General features: G+C 48.6%; 1 protein-coding gene across 1 annotated transcript in view; it reads right to left on the bottom strand.

Annotated features, from left to right (window-relative positions):
- The window catches only part of DLGAP2 (DLG associated protein 2), a gene marked incomplete at its 3' end in the record, with an annotated part of 702,831 nt that overhangs the window by 34,592 nt on the left and 649,583 nt on the right, over positions 1-18,656 (bottom strand). Inside the window, exon 9 of the mRNA XM_082680415.1 lies at positions 13,786-14,005. Coding sequence (XP_082536541.1) covers positions 13,786-14,005 — 220 coding nt within the window. The remainder of the gene's footprint in view (positions 1-13,785; positions 14,006-18,656) is intronic.

Here is an 18,656-nt window from a genome sequence, read left to right on the forward strand (position 1 = left end):
GAATTGATTATAATGACGGTAAGCGCTGAGCTTACAGAGATCAGATAACAAGACAAAATGATGAAAACGTACGGGCAGCAGAGGGTGTCTCTCCCCCCCCCCCGCCCAAATCAAGTGTCCAGTGTGACACAACTGTGTCCCGCATCTTTTGAGAATGGGAGGCTTTAAACTTAGATGAAAAAATTTTTTGAAAAGAATGATTTATTTCAGTGGAAAAGCTGACAGACCCATCACAGGGACACAACTGGGTGACTTGGGTCAATCTGTTCGTGGAGAATTTGCAGATCAAGTAGTGGAAGGCGCTGTCCTGTCCTCACAAGCAATATGTGGGCTGCTCTTTGTTTCACTTGGGACGTTTAATCGTGAATAAAGTCTACATTAAAGTTGTGCCAGAATTGTATTTTTACCACCAAGATGTGGGAGGGGGTCATTCTTGGGTGGGGTTTTGTTTGATGGTGAAATCATCGATTTTCATGTCTGCTCATGGCAAATAAGGAGTACGTAGCTGTGACCCACTGGAGTTAAAGTATCCAGAGTTACTACACTACTGTCTCTTGACTCAAGGAAAGAAAACGACCTTCCAACGAAAAAATAAATAAAATGATAAAGCTGATGTTACTTGCAAGGGTAAAATCAACCCATAACTTCTGAGCTATTGACACCTACTGATGCTCAGCGTCTAACGAATACATCCTAAATATTGTCTACTTCTCCCGGAAAGTTCCATAAGAAGGTTGGAAGACCCCCCAAACCTCTCATACGGACAACATAGTCACAATCTCCAGGTGACTTCAGTAGAAACAGACACACAGTCATCGATCCTGACGCACAGGACAAGCGCCAGAGGCACCTTCTGTGTGTGCCGTGTTGAGATCAAGCAGTCAGCTGTGCCAATAAATCAGAGCTCCCGGCTGGGGGCTTCCCGGTGACCTTTCTGGGCCTGCTTGAATCAGTAACCACTAACAGTTTGAGCACGAACAGCTCGTGCGGCCAGGATGCTGGCGGCCACTAGGGGCGTGGGATGGGGTGTAGCGGCTCTGCCTGGACGCAGTGAGACCCTGGCCCTATCCTGGCACCGCCGTCAGTGGCCATGGGGCTGCAGGTCCCGCTCACCTTCTGCAAAGGATGGATCCAACTCCCTTACAAAGCTCGCAGACCCAGCACAAGGACAAATACTGTGCAAACACAATGTGTCTGTGAACTCCTGCTTCGTCCTGGCCACGGAACTATATCTGCTCTGAATTCCCCATTAATAATGGGACCCTGAAAACCAGGGGCCTCTAACAGCGTGAAGGGCTCACTGCAGCCTCCGATCTCCAGGAAATCGTGTCCCTCCCTGGCCTGCAGGAGAGGGTGCATTGAGAGGAGAGGTTGGCATGGAGACTGCACAGTGAGTCATCCCCGAGCCCCGCCCTGAGATAAAACAGGGAGGAGATGAGACATGGACCAAAGTGGCCATTTACTGTGCTTTTCAGACACTGCTGGCAATGTGTCGGTCTGCCAGCTGCCTGCCATTCCTGGGCTCCACCTCCCCCCATATTCTTTATTAAAAAGAAAACCTGGCCCTGACACCTGGAGCTGGAAAACAGATGACGCAGAGTCTGTAACGAAGCACAAAGAGGTTCTAAATGAGTCCCCACAAAGGGCTGGTTTGCTGATCCACGCGTCCCTGGATGTTTGCTGGTGACTGCAGTGTGCTGTCAACGTCACATGAAAAGTTTTATTCTCTAAACTCGTAACATTAATCACAGAGTGAAAACCACCTGCACTGGGAACAGCGCTACCACCTGAGGGCAGCTCAGAGAGAAAAACATCCCTTACTAATTAACCCGTTTGTTCATTGTTTTCATTAAAACTCAGCAACTATTTCTTCAATGTTTAGCACATTCCAGGCCATGGGGACCCAAGAGTGAGGAAATCCTGGCTTTCCTGGTCTTTTGTCCCGGGAGAGGAGACGCTGAGCCAGACACATCATTAAAACACACAGGATGCTCTAGGTGACAGACTCCAAGTGCAACTTCATGACATTTGTGAAAAGTACCACGATGTGTATAAAACCCAATTGACTTTTCTAGTTTAATATTCAGTTAGCACCAGGTTCATGGAATTATTTTCTTAAAGGAGAGAAACACAAACATCTCTAAATTCCACACCTGCATGTTAATGAATGCATGACTAGAAAAAACGCCAACTTAACTGAAGGGAAAAGAGGAATCATTCAAATGGGGCTTCAGAAAAGGAACTCCCTGACCTCCAGTCAGGGGCAGGGCCTCTAAGTGCCTGGAGTGTGCGCGGGGCTTGCCGTGGGTGTCCACACCTGCAGGACGGCATCCATCTTTCTTCTCCCTAACCTTTCATATTTGGCTCTGATGAGCACAAATCCAGACTGAGACTAGAAACAGAAGCTTTTCTGCAGCCTGGAAGGTGCCCAGTCAATCAGGCATTTTCCTGCGTCTAACTCTCAGTGGGGAGAAGACTCCACCTGCCCCGGTGGTTCTGCGGGTTCGCGCAGTGAACAAAGACATCAGGGCTGCGTGTGAGGCGTCTGGTGGCCGAGCACTGCAGGCAGGAGCTAAAGGGCCACGCAGACCATCCTCGGGAGGGATGGAGGTCCAGTTGCCCACAGCTGCCTCTGTGGCCTCCACCCTCTGGGCACCCTGGGGCTTTGGGCCTCCCTGACGATGGAGCTGACGCCTGACTGAGGACCAGGACAGCTGGGGTCGCTGATCAAGAGCTGAGCTGAGCTGAGCTGGAAGACGCTCTCGGCTTGACGCTGAGGACCCTGGACTCCCAGGGGACTTTCCCGCTGCTGTGACAGGTCTCGCTCATTTCTGCCAGCCTCAGGGCTGCCCACTGAACACATAGAACCTAGCGGGTTCCCCGTTTCAGCCACGCAGGACACCTGTCCATCCTATTGGCTTCAGCACCTGGACCTTGGGTTGTAGGTTTGAGAGTGAATGGGTCTCTCTGTTAGCACTGCTCCCCAGATGCTTGCCGTGTGATGCAAGAATTATGCTGATGGGGATTTTCTTGGCGGAAGTAGGCACGGAGACCGAGATTGGAGCAATAGCAATGGAGCCTGTATCTGTCCTTTCCCAAGTACCTCTGCTTCAGAGACTCTGTCCCCATGCTCCTGTCATCTACATACAAGGGATGCAGACGTAGGCTCTGAGCATCCTTTGAGAAGCACACGGCACCTGCCTCTTCAATAACCCCAAGTGCCAAAGCAACTCATTTCCTTTTGCCACCGTCTGCCGCCCAGTACAAGCCTTTCAGAAAACTCCCTCACCGTGACAACTAAGCCTCAGTCTGCAGGAAAGAGTATGTGGGAGGAGACTCCTCTGTCCCACAGTTAGGATCTAAGTCCATGCCGTAAATATTCGGAAGAGAAGAGAACTTTGAGCATTTCGTGAATCATAGCCCACTTTGTAATAACTCACCATAGGGATCAAATGTTAACTACCAAGTATTAGCAGAGAAAATTTGAGCACGGTGATTATCTATTTGCAGAGTGTCCAGAGCTTCTAAATCTATTGCAAATTCTGTTTCCCTTCATTTCATGAAGCATCTCTTTAGTACTTTAGAGACATTAGACAAAATAAAAATCTGTGGATTTGATTCCGTTGATTGTGTGACTGATCAAAATGGCAGTGCAGGAAAGACCTGCTATAAATCCATAAACCGATAAAGAAAACACCAACTGTCCATTAGAGAAAGCGATCACAGCACACACAGACAATTTAAAGAACTGGAAAGGTGGCCTTGCCCCATATTTGCCGTATGGGTTTTTCTCCAGGAATTCAGCGGACCTACACCTGTTCGTGCCAGAAACGAGCACTGTTCCTTAGCTGGCGAACCTTTCCCTTCTTATGTCTTACACTCATGGTAACACTGGATACGATCAATCAGTTCATTCTTCCTTATCCCTCTCCTTCTTGGCTTCCAAAAAGTAATAAACCGATAAACAGAAGTATAAATGTTCTTTACGATAAATCCGCTGGGAATTTCAAAGCTCTCCCATTATTTGTGTTTAAAAAGCACAGCATGGCTCTGCATCTTAGTGGCTATGTTAGGATGAAATAAATCCAATGTAATTATTTATTTTATAAAGGAATGCTTGACACATATGAATATGTGTTTCCTATGGTCCATAGAACTATTTCCTTACAATGTTTCACTGCCACCTGTCTGTCATCTGAAAGGAATCCAGGCAGATATAACCCAAATCCCTAAAACCATAAACCAAGCCCACCATGTATATGTGTGTAGCATTCTACTTTTCTTGGCTTCTGAAAAGGGGTTGAAAGATTAACCTCAATCTCATTCAATCTCTTCCTCCAAACCTGGGAATGTTAAAATGGCCTAAACGAATTGTTTTGGCCTAACACCTCTACTGAAAATAAATGATAACCAGGCAGCACTAACTATAAGGTCGAGTTCTGAACAGCTCCAGTATCTTTGTAAAGGCAAAAGGAAGTTAGCGGTGGAATTTTTTCATCACTTAAAAAATATTTTGAGCTATGTGTATTTGGCTTTTGGACATCCTCAATGTTAGAGAAAGGCAGTTCCCTCCAATTCAGTTTCTATGCCTGAATAATTCTTACCTTTTCAGGGAATCAACATCAAAATTGGAAGGATCACCTGAAATGATTTTGCAATTAGTGGGCCACTAAGGACCTCTTTTCAGAAGTTCTCAGATGTCATCTGAGGAGTAATTAACAGGCACGGGTTGCTGCCATTCTGGGAAAACCTCTGCACTTGACCTACATCGCAGGATAAAATTTCGGGATATTATTTGTATGTTTTTTCCCACAATCCTTCCCGTTGCAAGCAGCTCTGGGGTCCCTCTCTGCAAAGATTTTGTTGGCGGAAGGTAACTCCAGCTTAACCTTGTCTTGACTTTGGTAAAATCCTAGACTCAACAGAGGTTGCCCAGGGGTCAGCGGGGAGAGGGCAGAGAGCAGAGTTCTGCAGAGAATGGCGGCAGGAGGAGAACCTGTGCGTCTCTGAGAAGCTGAGTCCCGACCATGCAGTGGAGGCCCAAGAACCCTGAGGCCACGCGGAAAGGGACACGGAGACCTTAGGGCAGCGGGTGTCCGTGACCGGGGGCCTCCAGATGCCTTGATGCCACGTGGGAGTCCTGGCCTTGTAATGCCCTAGGTTCACCCAAAATGACCAAGGCTGGATATCAGGCAGGAGGGGTGGGACACTCAGAATTGGTATTGAACTGATTTAAAGAAAATAAACTACTGTGTTATTTCTTGCACAGCTAAGTCGTAGGTGATCCACTCACATGTCACACTGAATATCTGATAAAGAAGTTGGTGGGTACCATGAGTTGGTACCGTCCAAAGAAAAACATCGAGAGAAAAAGCGGAACGGGAGGTCTGAGCGAAGGGCTTAGCAGAGGGGGAGTTTAAATACTGAATTTTAAATATTAAGTGAGTGCAAACTGTTAGTGTAAATAGATTTAAATATTTCATACAGTGTAACTTCTCAAGTCAACCATTCTTACATTCAACAAATATTTACTGAGTCCTGTACAGCCCAGGTGTACAGAGCAGGAGACTGGGCAAATCGAAACTCAGCTGCAGCAAATCCCGAAGTGCCCAAGTGTGGTCCTGACCTTGGCTAATACTAGGCAATACAGTAACCAAAGATCAACGACGCCCCAGAACCATGGGTTTGTGCACTGTCTTGGGCAGGATGTGACAGCCTGTGAGTAACAGCCTTGCTTAGTAGTGACAGCAGCATTTGTGATCTCCAGCTGCTTTCACCAGAGCCTGGTGGGGTAAGACTGGTCATGTAGCTGCAGGTGCCCGTGTGGCCAGCGCACCACGAAAGACCCCACCCCGAGCACACCTTGGGCCTCCTCGCCCTGCAGTGTTTGCACACATGCTGCTGCTGCTATCAGAAGGCATGTTCTGTGTGACCAGCAGTGAGAGGACAAAGAAACCCTGGGCCTCTCTGGATGCATACCGTCCCCCTGTTGTGTACTGTGTCCTTTGATGCAAACTGAACACTCGTGGGTGGTAAACTCCAGTCCCTGCTCTAGAAGTTTCTGATACAGTGTTTAACAGCCCCTAAAGGTGCCTGCTCTCGTGGCAGTGGAGGAAAGACAGTCAACAGTAAGAGGTAAAATAATTTCTGATGTCGATTATCTATAAGGAAACCCAATACTGCAAATACTGAAAACTGCACTACTCGAGCAGAGAAATCCTGCTGTGACACCTGCCGCTGGGCTGTGACCCGTCAGCAGCTCGGTCAGGCCGACACCCTCCTTCTCAAGACAACGTTTTAGATTCAAAAACTAAAATGCAGAGGATTAAAAAGTTACATAAAATATAATCATCAAAATGTTAAAAATGTCTGTGATATGTTCCTATCCATTAATGCAGTACATGATGAGATCCGGCAACGGGACTAATAACTACTGTAATTTCAAAGCCTGATGAGCGTAAACGGTGTTTTCAAGATCCCTGCAGGTATCGTAGGGCGACTCTGAACTGACACTCCCGCGCTCTGAGGCAGACGCACTGCTGACGTGAGCGTGTTCCATAGCATTCCTCACCCAGGGCATTGTGAGTTACAGTTAGACGTCAGAAAAAATAAAGATCCGCTTTTTATCCCAGCTCAGTTCATGTGGCCCCGAATTCCTGGCTATATTAGGGACCCCCAGGGGCCCATGGATTCCAGGTTGGGGACCTCAATTCTGGAGCCCGTGGCCTCTGTGGGGAGACTGCTGCCAGCTTCCTTGTTACAGTTTCCTGCAGGGCGTCAGCTGCAGACCCGCCAGGTGAGGATGGGAACCTTCTCCCTGGAACTACATGCCCTTAACCCAGCAGTCAGGATGAGCTCCGGGCCCTGCAGCTCTGTTTCTGCTGAGTCCTGGGCCCTCCCTCAGCCAGTTGACTGTCTCTTGGTTGCTTCTGATGCTGGGCCTCTCACTCCCTCCTTTATGGTGATGGACACTGGCTTCTCTGGCTGCCACCCTCGGTTCTCTTCCTAGACCAGAATTTCACTTGCCCTCCGGCTCAGGCACGCTGACAGCCCTGGTTCACGAGTCACCCATCCAGTGCCAACCCAGTCCCGGCAGCGGGGACACTCTCAGGGACTCACCTGAACCGCCAAATGGGACTTCTTTTCTCTGATGTCCCCGGGCCCCAGGGGAGGGTGTGGCCCCCAGAAGGTAGCATTTGCTGCCTTGGCTGTGAGCCTGGGCCACGCATGTCCACAGGGAGCACACTGTCCTGTAGGCCAGCTCCCTGGACGTGCCTAAAACCTGTCACGTGATTGTCGGTAACCGCCGGCTTTCTGAAACGAATAGTGTTTTCATACTTTTAGATCTACCTGATTGATCATTTTCAAACGTAGCTTATCAACATCTGTGAAAACACCTTTCATCTTAATGAACCCTCCCCCTGCCCCGTCCCCCCAGCCACAAGGACAAAAGATTCTTATCCATCTCGTTAAAGTCCAGGTTTTTGCCAGAGAGAGAGAAGGCCTGCTGGTGAAATTTCTCTGTGTAAATACTCTGACCGTTTAAAATACAGAACCTGAAGAAATATTCTTTGGAGATACCGTATTAGTCACGTCTGTCCAGAGAAACAGACCAAGAGAACGTATCCATACGTAGAGAAAGAGGTTTATTGTGAGGAATCGGCTCATGTGACTATGGGGGCTGTCAGGACCGGAGGTCTGGGGGGCCTGTCAGCCAGCTGGGAGAGACAGCGGATGGGTAAGTTAAAGTCCGAAGGCCGGCAGGCCCAAGACCCAGGAAAAGCTGATGTTTCAGTTCAAGTTCTAAGGTAGGAAAAAGCAGATTTCCTACAGTCGGGCAGGGGGAATCCTCTCCTACTCCGGGGAAGGTCAGCTTTTTGTTCTGTTCAGGCCTTCAACTGATTGGGCACGGCCCACCCACATTAGGGAGGGCAATCTGCTTCACTCAGTCTATTCACTCAAAAGTTAACTTGTCAAAGAAACACCCTCACGGAAACACCCGGAATAACGTTTGACTAAACATGCAAGCCTGGCAAGTTGACACATAAGCTTAACCATCACCGGTATCACACACAGAATTTTCCAACGTTCCTCAGTTGGAAACGCCTTAGTCCTCAACCACTAGTCCAAAGCAAACATCAACCAACCACTGGCAAACAGAATGGGAAAGACAGTGATAGCATAAGACAAACAGGCTTCAGGCAGTCTCCTCTTCCCTTTCTGAACGATGCTTCAAAGGATAATTTTTCTTAAAGGCGAATTCTCCAGAAAATAGAAATACCTAACAGGAAACCATTTTGTGTAAGTCCAAATACACCACATTAAATTGTCAAAGTGTTTCTTGGAAACCATAAGCAAAGAAGAAAAATCTGAAGTTGCAAAAGTAACAAGTGCATTATATTTTTTAGTGCATTTTAAAGATAATGTATGGAAAATTATTAAGTCCAGATAATCAATAAACTCTGTGTACATACAGGACTTTATGGACACATTTCTCTGATTTCCAATGTTAATTCTTTTCTACCTCATCGCAAGAAAACTAAATCCTGATGGCGAGTGATTTGGTTGAAAAGCATTGCTACACTCTTTCTTCCTGAGAGCAAAATTATTTTCTTTTCGAAGTTCTTAGAATATTTTATAATTTTGTGAATTTAAATAACTTGCTTTAATAACTTGCTTTAATTTAATATTTTATAATTTTGTGAATTTAAATAACTTGCTTTTTAACTAACATATTGTAAGAAATAAAAGCCATAGTATCGATGCTTTCTAAACATATTTATGAGAGGATGTAAGTATACGCAAATAGTGAATATAATTTGCTACCGTAGCCTAAATGTTTTGCCATCTCATATCTCTATATCTTTAAAAGGGAAGTACATTTTTTTAATTTTTAATTTTTTTGTGGCCAAGCTCACGGCTTGTGGGATCTTAGTTCCCCGACCAGGCATTGAACCCGGGCCCTCGTCAGTGAAAGTGTGGAGTCCTAACCACTGGACTGCCAGGGAATTCCCAGTACATTTTAAACATAAATGAAAGTTAGGATTTTTTTGTTTTAGTAAATATGTACTTTTGTTGGAACGCATCTGATAGGGGGATAGGAGGGAAGGAATTAGATGAAGAGCAAATCAGTGAAGGCTTCCTGGAGGAAATGATTCTTGGGTTGACTCTGAAAGCATAGCTAAGAATTAGGCAAAAAAAAAAAAAAAAAATCCGAAAAAGCAAATTCTGGTCTCAGCAAATAGGATATGCCAAAGCCCAGAAGTGAGAGACTGTGAGGAGGGGTGAGTGCCAGGCGAGGGGGTGAGAGGGCAGCTGGGGGCCGGGCCGGGTCATCCAGGTCACACACTGAGTGCAGACACTGTCGCCTCGGCTCATGGAAACCACGAAACCATGGGGGTCCCAGGTGGGCAGTGCTGGACCAGGATGAATTTTCAGAAAGTTGGGTGGAGGGTGGGTGAGAAGGCACTTAGGGGACCAGCTGGAGGGCTAAGCAGAGCTCCAGGTAAGCACGGCCAGGTGCGCAGCAAAGAGGGGGACGCAGGTGCAGGGGGCGGGCTGCCTGGGAGGCCTGAGGGGTCGGCCCCACAGCGCTTGGATCTCGGCAGGATCCTAAAATCCAGCTGAATGATTCATCATCCATCCGTTTCTTTATGCGAGCGTGAGTTCATTTATTGAATCACTGATTATTCAGGGCGTAGGATGTTAAATGTTATATCTGACTGGTTCACTTCTCCACAAGTTAAACAGTTATTTCTTATAGTGACTGATCACTCCTGCTGTCGTGATGGCCCCATGGAATCCCCAAGGGTCCTGGCTCGAGGAAGGAAGGAGGGTGGGAGTTGGAGGGGACGTCATGGGGGAACAGGCTGGAGTCACGTGGCCAGAGCTTAGGAAGGTGCCTGACTGCACACGATGGAGACTGTCTTGGGAACTGGAAATCATGATGTGTGCTTCAGGGACAAGGTACCATAGAAACAGAAACAACCAAATAAAACAAGGTTTATGGCTGTTTCCTCTGTCGTGCTTCGAATGGATTTTCCCTTCCTTGTAACGACTTCTGGAATCAGTTCTGACATATGCTGAGACAATTTTTGACCCAGAGGAAAATCAGTATAATCTAATTTTATAGAATTTTCCTCCATGATATCAATAACCTTCTCTCCCTAGGAAAATCGGGTGAAATGCATATTTAGACAAGTAAATCTATCTGATAAATCATTTCACAGATGAGAAAGAAACCATGTGTGAAATGAAAGTAGATGTTTCCAAAGCCACTTCATTTAGCGAGAGGACCCTAATCAGCAAGTGGGTTTTTTCGTAACAAGAGAAATAGTGGGATGGAGATACGCCCACGGTTGCAGGTCCCAGGGCTGAGCAGTGGATTCTGGTCCTATTTCAGCTCCCTGGAGATTAGATCGCAAGCGTCTGTTTCAGCTGAATCACCACCGCCTTGAAGAGTTGAGGGAAAAACCGGTGAACTCAAGCCCCCCAAACAAGCAAAACATTTACTAGCAGCATGAACCTGGCAGGGTTGAAAATAGAATGCCTAGCATCAGAAGATCTACAAACAGCAAACGCTGGAGAGGGTGTGGAGGAAAGGGAACCCTCTTGCACTGTTGGTGGGAATGTAGATTGACACAGCCACTATGGAGAACAGTATGGAGGTTCCTTAAAAAACTAAAAATAGAGCAACCATATGACCCAGCAATCCCACTACGGGGTATATACCCTGAGAAAACCATAATTCAAAAAGACACATGCGCCCCCCAATGTTCATTGCAGCATGATTTGCAATAGCCAGGTCATGGAAGCAACCTAAATGCCCATCGACAGACGAATGGATAAAGAAGATGTGGTACGTATATACAATGGAATATTACTCAGCCATAAAAAGGAAGGAAATTGGGTCATTTGTAGAGACGTGGATGGACCTAGAGTCTGTCATACAGAGTGAAGTAAGTCAGAAAGAGAAAAATAAATATCATATATTAACGCATATATGTGGAACCCAGAAAAATGGTACAGATGAACCAGTTTGCAAGGCAGAAACAGAGACACAGATGTAGAGAACAAATGTATGGACACCAAGGGGGGAAAGTGGCAGGGGTGTGGTGGTGGTGGGATGAATTGGGAGATTGGGATTGACATGTATACACTGATATGTATAAAACAGATAACTAATAAGAACCTGCTGTATAAAAAAATTTAAAAAATAAAGAAAATAGAACGCCTAGTACATATCCTAAAGCTCTTAATGAGGCTTTCATGCATATGGTTGGTATTTAATTATTATTAGAAGAATATTAATACTACATGTTTGCATTCATATAGGTGAGACAACAAAAGAACACCAATTTGCATGTTTCAAGCTCAAAAAGAAACATTTAAATAAATCTTATTCTTCAAAATAATCACCGGGAATGTCTTTGCAAATAATGTTTTTTTGGAATTATTTTCAAAAGCTAATTTTAGAAGTGTGAAAGAAAATCAATGTGTCAAAATAATCTCTCTCTCTCTCCACACATACGCACACGTCAACCAAGGATAGCTATTAAATGTTATATGATCTTCCAAGCAGTATTTTGACACAAAACCATTGAAGCCCTGTTTTTGCCTCTCTGACAGGAGACTCTGAATCTAACTGGAAGTTCAGCTTTAATAGAAAGTGGGCATTTACATTCTGTTCACTTGCATGCTTTTGTTTTTCTACGTTTTTCCAGACAGAGGTTTCTCATTTCTTTGGTATTTTTCACAGTCTTATTAAGTAGGCTACTGTTGCATGCCATCTCAATTCTATTTAGGAAAGAAATAGAAATATTCAGTTTACAATGCTTACAGTAAAACAGGGAAGGGAGGAATTAAGGATCCATCTGCACCTACATTTCTTCAAAAAGGCCACTTGTAATTCGATATCTCAATTATTTCAAGGCAACTCGATATTTCTCCTAAGGTTTTCCATCTCTTCTCTTACTTCCCAGACCATTCCCTAACTCTGGAAGGCACGCCTGCTCTCTGGCTCTACCACAGTCTTGAGGAAACCGGGACTCCATTACTAGGCCAAGATCCAGGAGAAACTTTGAAGAGAAGCATTATGGGATTTTTCTTTGGTGCATACATGTTGGGAATACAAAAATGTACTTGGTAAAATGATATGTACATAAATCAGAATTGTAGTCTGAGCTCTGCACTGGTTCTTGTATTACCTCTATGAAACCTGTTTTATTTTTATTCTCCCCGGAATGACAGCTCTATAAACAATAAAGTCATTTCCCACTAGGTAATTATTGTTTCAAAGCATTTCTGAAGGCCAGGAGAGCTTAATTGTCACTTGCTCACAGGAGACACTCAGTGAATACGGGTGACTATATCAGTAATTACCCCTTAAGTGTGTTTTTATAAACTGCAAGGACGGTAAGGCTTGTTGCTTCCCTAAGTTTGCTCATTTTCCACATTTTTTTCCACCCCTACGAGGGGCGGTCCCCGACTTCATGGACAACAGGGTCCCCAAGGGGTGTAGTCCTGCCACCCGCAAGCCCCTGACAGCCCCGCGTGGCTCCCGCAGGACCGGGCTTCCTGAACAGCACCCACGGTGACTCCCGGCGTTTCTTCGGAAGGAAGGCCCGGGGCTCAGCTGTCGGAGGGCATCACCACCTCCACCCCGGGCCACAGGACAACATAAAAAGGTCACCGAGGCCCACAGCACTCTGGTCACTAATCCTCGGGCTGACTAATCAGTTACTCAGAGCTACCACTTCTCTTGGACACCACGGACAGCCGAGAATCTGACAAGCTAACCTGCCCAAGGTCTTAGAGGGATGATGGAGCGGGTTTGAACCTGGTTCGCCGTGCGTCCCACCTACAGGCGCTGCGTGGGGCAGCAGAGGTTTACAGCAGCGGCCTGAGGCCTGCACTTGTCATTACCCGCAGTCGCCCCAAAGTCGCGCTCACTGTCTTGGCTTCAGACACACGCAGCTCCGTCCATGGCGTGGTGACACGGGCCCTCCCCCGCTCTGGTCCCCAGTGCTGTCACCTGAGCCGGCTTCTCTCCAGTCCTTCCCAGAACCACCCCGGTTCCCCCTACCCCACACGACCGCAGGTCCAGATCTCACGCTCTTCGCATCCCTGCTTGTGCCTGGGCTGCTCGGCTCGGCCTTTCTACACGGCTCGGCGACTCTGACGCTGACTGTTTTAGGGGTGTCCCAGGCCATGCTTATTCACTGTGTTGTATAAATAACCACAGTGCAGTGATATTTAGTTTAGGTGGTAAATTTTCAAAGGGGTGGATGTGGTTTTCCCTAAGAACCGAAGGAAACCGTGACCTTGAACCTGCACAGCCCCGAGACGAGTGAATTTACATTAACAATCGATTTGCTCTGCGGCACTGAATCGTGGTTATGGATTTCCTCACCAGGCCACAGAGACTCAGGCTGGACCCGCGCCGAAGGACCCTAGAAGTCATCGCACGTCAGCTGAGGCTTTCCTGCAATCTGTTAATCTTTGGTATTTGAAACACAATCACCATCCAAATTTTCCTATATAAAACTTTATGAAGACTGTCCTTGAGGATTGTAAAGTGCCCTGACAAGCAACAGATTTCATCGTAAGAAGAAGAAAGGTTATCTATGAAAGAAATGTTTCGACACGCCATTGCAAACAGGAGCATGTCCCAAGCGTAACTGGGAAGTGTCCAAACATTTGCAGGGTGACTTACACCCACTCCTCGCAGGACAGAGGTGGTACATGCCTGTACGTGTCCCCGGAGGGTCAGAGGGTGTGCCTTACCTGCCGAGGGTCTAGCAGTTGAGCTGACGTCAGAGGGAATCACCATGGGGATACGTTCATCGTCTTGGGAGTAACCAGCTTGAATGGCTCGGAGGTAACTGTGACTCCGCGTGCGGAAGCCTCCCGGGAGGTCCAGGGCGTCCATGGCCTGAGACTCCACTTCACTGAAGACGGATTCACACACCGACTCGAGCTGCCCATTGACGTCCGCCTCGCTCATCTGCAATGACCGACAGCCCGGGTGACGGCGAGACCCAGCCAAGGTCATCACGGCCACGTCGCAGAAGAAAACAGAGCACAGGTCACCCCCACCTTCACTTACCATCTTCCATTTTCAGCATAATTAATGTGAAATCAGCACTGGGAATCGTTACGCTTGGGAAACAGCTTACTGTGTTATTTCTTACAAAACACTAAGGAAAACTGCCAACTCCCAAGATGTCCTTGAAAGCCTGTGGACCCCGAGGCAGAACTTTAAAGCATGGCTGGTAGTTACTACCAGCACAAGAGAGACGGGGAGCTTAAGAGTTTCGCACGCTGTTCACAACGTTAGTCTTCCCTCTTTCTCCGTTTCCAGGTGATGCCTTCGCGTCCTGGACTGTTTACAGCTCAGACAACCCCAGGCGTGGAGGCCATACCCGCGAGACTCATGGAAACGGCTCAAGCTATCTCACGCTGCTTCCTCTCAGCGTCCTGGAAACTAGCGCCCAGCTCGGCAATGCGCTCACATCCTTGTCCCAGGAGAGCAGCACAGGCCCGTGTCCGGGACGGTGCCGCTGGGTACACACAGCACGGGTATCACCTGAACTCCGGCGATGCCGTTTCCTTCCTTCAGTCTGGGATGGTCGTGCCTGCGCTTTGTTTGATGGTTCCGCAGGTAAAGGCATTATTTTCAAGCCTGAGATTTAATTTCCAGGTAGAGAGTCACCCTGGGAACCTAAACGTTCCAACTGTATTTCAAAAAGAAATGATCAGGCTTTGACTAGTGGAGGGGTCGTAGGAGGTGTGCACACAGGGGCCCGACCGTCGGGTGAGCTGAGGGCCTCCGTGTGTGCAGCTGATGGCGGGACATGCCTTCTGAGGTTTCTAGGTGGTAACACTTCGTGTGTTTCCCAGGAGCCAAGTCTAGAGGTTTTAAATGGAAACCCAACAAAGTGACATAGAACACTAAGGAAAGGTTCAAGAGCACGGGGTGGGGGAGGGATGGGAATTTTAAGAACGAAAAGCCCCAGTTGGGCAGGTGACGTGCAGCTGCTCCTAGGTCCAGGGTTCGTGGGCAGAGGCGGGGGTGGGCCTGGGTGGCTGGTGTTTGCCCCGCGGTTGGAGGGGACTTGGATGGACGGCCCCGCCCTCACTGCTCCTGTATTTAGGGCCCACCCCCCGGGGGCACCGTACATGTTAACACGGAAGCGTGTGTGTGGATGCTTGCGGTGACCCTGACACGGGAGGGCTGAGGCTCTGGGGGGCGTGGGAAGGTGTGAGTGGAATCAGGGCTCAGGCAGAGGCCACAGACGGGGCTCGTGGAGGGGCCCGGAAACCTGGGCTGGTCTCCCTGCGCAGGCAGACTCTGCTCTCCGACCCCCTCTGCTCCCCAGCACCCAGTCACCCCTCCCAGCCGTGTCCTTACAGCTGCCACAACCTGGTCACCGTCTCAGCCCAGCACGTCCATTAGTCATTCATTCCACTGCTTGAAATGTCACCCACAACTTCCTGAACACCCCCGGTTATGTTGACAGGTAAATAAAAAAGTATTGTTTTAAACACCAAATTAATCCTTTTCCTCTAATTGTTCACAGAGTAAAAGCAGGTAAAAGCATCAGATTTCCCCTTCAATAGGGAAGACACCTTCTGCCCACCTCCAACTGCAGACTTGGGTATGTGTCCTGGCTTCTACCTGAGATGCTCTACCTGAATCCCCTGCTTCTACCTGAGATGCTCTACCTGACTCCCCTGCTTCTACCTGAGATTATTCAGGAGCTAGAATAATGGCTCCTTTCCTTTCACTGGACAAATCCCAATGAGAACAGCCCATGGAGGAAGGCGCTGAGGGGGATTTAAAGGTGGGACTGCTGGCCCGAAGCCCAGGGTAAGAAAGAGCATCTTCAGGTTATTCAGTCAGAAAAGACCAGAGAAAAATTAATGGGCGACTGCATCACCCGAATAGTCTGAGGGTGTCTGACGTCGGAAAGAGACACACAAATTCAGGGCAAAAACAAATGACGACACCCCACCACGATCGCCTTGGGTGCCTAGTGAGGGAAATGCATCTGAAACACTCGCACTGGTCTGAAATATGACATTTTCTGGAGTACAACTTCCTTTCAATCTAAGTTTTCCCTTATGTGGAATTATATCAAAAAGGCTCAGATTGTGTTATGTCATTTACGTCAAAGATCCACATTAGACAACCTGAAAAAGCCAGAAACAGTCATGCTGCCAGCGTCCATCAGCTCCAGGATGCAGGATTTCGGTGGATCCCTCCCTTTCTGCAAACCCGCCTGCGCCCAGGAGCTTCTCCATCGGGAAGAGACACTATCAACCTTGCACGTGCATTCCACAAACGAGTGATGGACATTTCCGTGAGGACCGTTCGGCCACTGCTTCCAGCTATAAAACTGATCAGTGAGGTTCTAGAAATGAAGGGGACTTTTTTTTCACCCAAACAAGTAGTTGAGAAGGATCTCAAACTGGTCTAGACAGGAATTGAAATGACCTGTTCTCTGAGAGCTCATTCGTTCACTAGCTTGAGGGAGATTTGGAAAAGTGGGTGTTTTGCTTGGCAACTCAAACCACAGCTCGGGCCCGCTGGAAATGTCCCAGGAGGACGTTAAGCCAGTGTGGTAAATAACCAGTGTGGGCCGAAGCAACCGATTTCTTTTGTGAACTATAAACGCAGAAAAGCACTTAAAGTGCTTCTGGAGAATGTGGGCACCGAGAAACCAAAGAAGAGAAAATTGGGAAGATGGTGAGAAAGGTGACTGTCCCGTTGGTAGCAGAGAGGTCGACATACAGCTGGGGGCGGGCTCCTCGGGCGTCAGGATGGATGACAATTCCAGAGCAAGCATGACGGTGAGGGTATGGGGGCCCTGGGACCGTGCGCACAGCTGCTAGGGGTGAAAAATGGGGCAGCCGCTGTGACAAACCATATACAGTTTCCTCAGAAGGTTGAAACTAGAACTCCTGTCTGATGCAGCAATGCCACTCTTGGGTATACATGCACAAGAACTGAAAGTAGGGACGTGAACAGACACTTGTACACCCGTGTTCACAGCCGTGTTACTCACAGTAGCCAAGAGGGGGAAGCAACCCAAGTGTCTGTTGATGAACAAACACAATGTGGTCCATTCACACAATGGAACATAATTCAACCTTAAAAAGGAAGCAAATTCTGAAACAGGCTACCGTATGGATGGACCTGGGGGAAAGTGAAATAAACTAGACACAGAAGGACACATACTGTATGAGTCACTCATGGGTCCCTGGAGGACTCAGATCCACAGAGACAGAAAGTAGACGGTGGGGCAGGGGCTGGGGGAGGGGAAAGGGGAGTCAGCGTTCAGTGGGGACAGTGTCAGTTTGGGAAGATGAGAAAGTTCTGCAGATGATGGTGGTGTTTGCCCAACAATGTGAATGTACTTAATGCCACTGAACTGGACACTGAAGAGCGGTTAAGATGGTAAATTTTATGTATATTTTACCATAATTTTTTTAAAAAAAGGATGCATGACAGAGAGAAGCTACGATCACACGGAAACAGCTTTTCAAAGATGAGAAAAAGATAAGAGACGACGGCAGGACCTGACACGGAGGAAGACCAAACGTCCTTCCTTCAGTGAGTGAGGATGCAGGGGGCCCCCCTGCCCCCGTGCGGGTCTCGTGACATCCCCCTGCCCCGGCACCCGTCCTGATGTGCAACAAAGCATCCGCCGCAGCCCGGAGCCTCCCGGGTTCCTGGGAAAAGGGAGCATCGGCAGAATTATCCGAATGGCGGATGAGCAGAAACAAAGTAAACGCAGACTGTCTAGGGACCGTGACCTCAGGAGATTCGGCCAGGCGGAGCCTCAGCACAGACGCGGCCCCAGGGGCAACAGGAGCAGCTCAGAGCCTCCCTCACGCCCTCGGCCTCGGGACCTTTTTTTTTTTTTTTTTGGCGGTACACGGGCCTCTCACTGTTGTGGCCTCTCCCGTTGCGGAGCACAGGCTCCGGACGCGCAGGCTCAGCGGCCATGGCTCACGGGCCCAGCCGCTCCGCGGCATGTGGGATCTTCCCGGACCAGGGCACGAACCCGTGTCTCCTGCACCGGCAGGCGGACTCCCAACCACTGCGCCACCAGGGAAGCCCCTCGGGACCGTTTTGTCTTCCCGCCCAGGGAGTGGGCGTAGCTGTCCCGTCCCCAGAGCTTGCCCGCTCCCATGACAATGGCCACACTGTGAATCCCAGGGCGAGACTGAAAATATTCCATCGCACTAGCCGTACGTTGGGTCATAGGCACACTGAGAAGCAGGCAGCGGCGTGTACGAAGCGGCGACTAGGATGTGAGGGGTGAGGAGGGCCGGGTCAATGGGGAAGAGGGAGAAGGTCTGTAGGGACGCGGCGAGGCCCCCCGGCAGGTCCTCCTCTTCCATCTGGGGCCTCCGTCTCCCTCAAGCAGTAAGAAGCCAAGGGGAAGGTTTGGACACACCTGCCACCTGGCATCTTCAAAGCATAAGGGAGGGTGTGACCTTGCCGGCTTTCCTGGAGCTGAGAGGGTGTCTATCCCCAGAAACACCAGCAAACTTGGGCAGCTGGCGCTGGGAGACCCTGCGTGTCCCCTCGGGGTGGGACCCAGACCCTCCACATGGGGGGCGTGACACAGGGAAGGAGGCCGCTC

The sequence above is a fragment of the Grampus griseus genome (genome assembly GCF_964374135.1).
Source record: "Grampus griseus genome assembly, chromosome: 21".
Classification (NCBI taxonomy): Eukaryota; Metazoa; Chordata; class Mammalia; order Artiodactyla; family Delphinidae; genus Grampus; species Grampus griseus.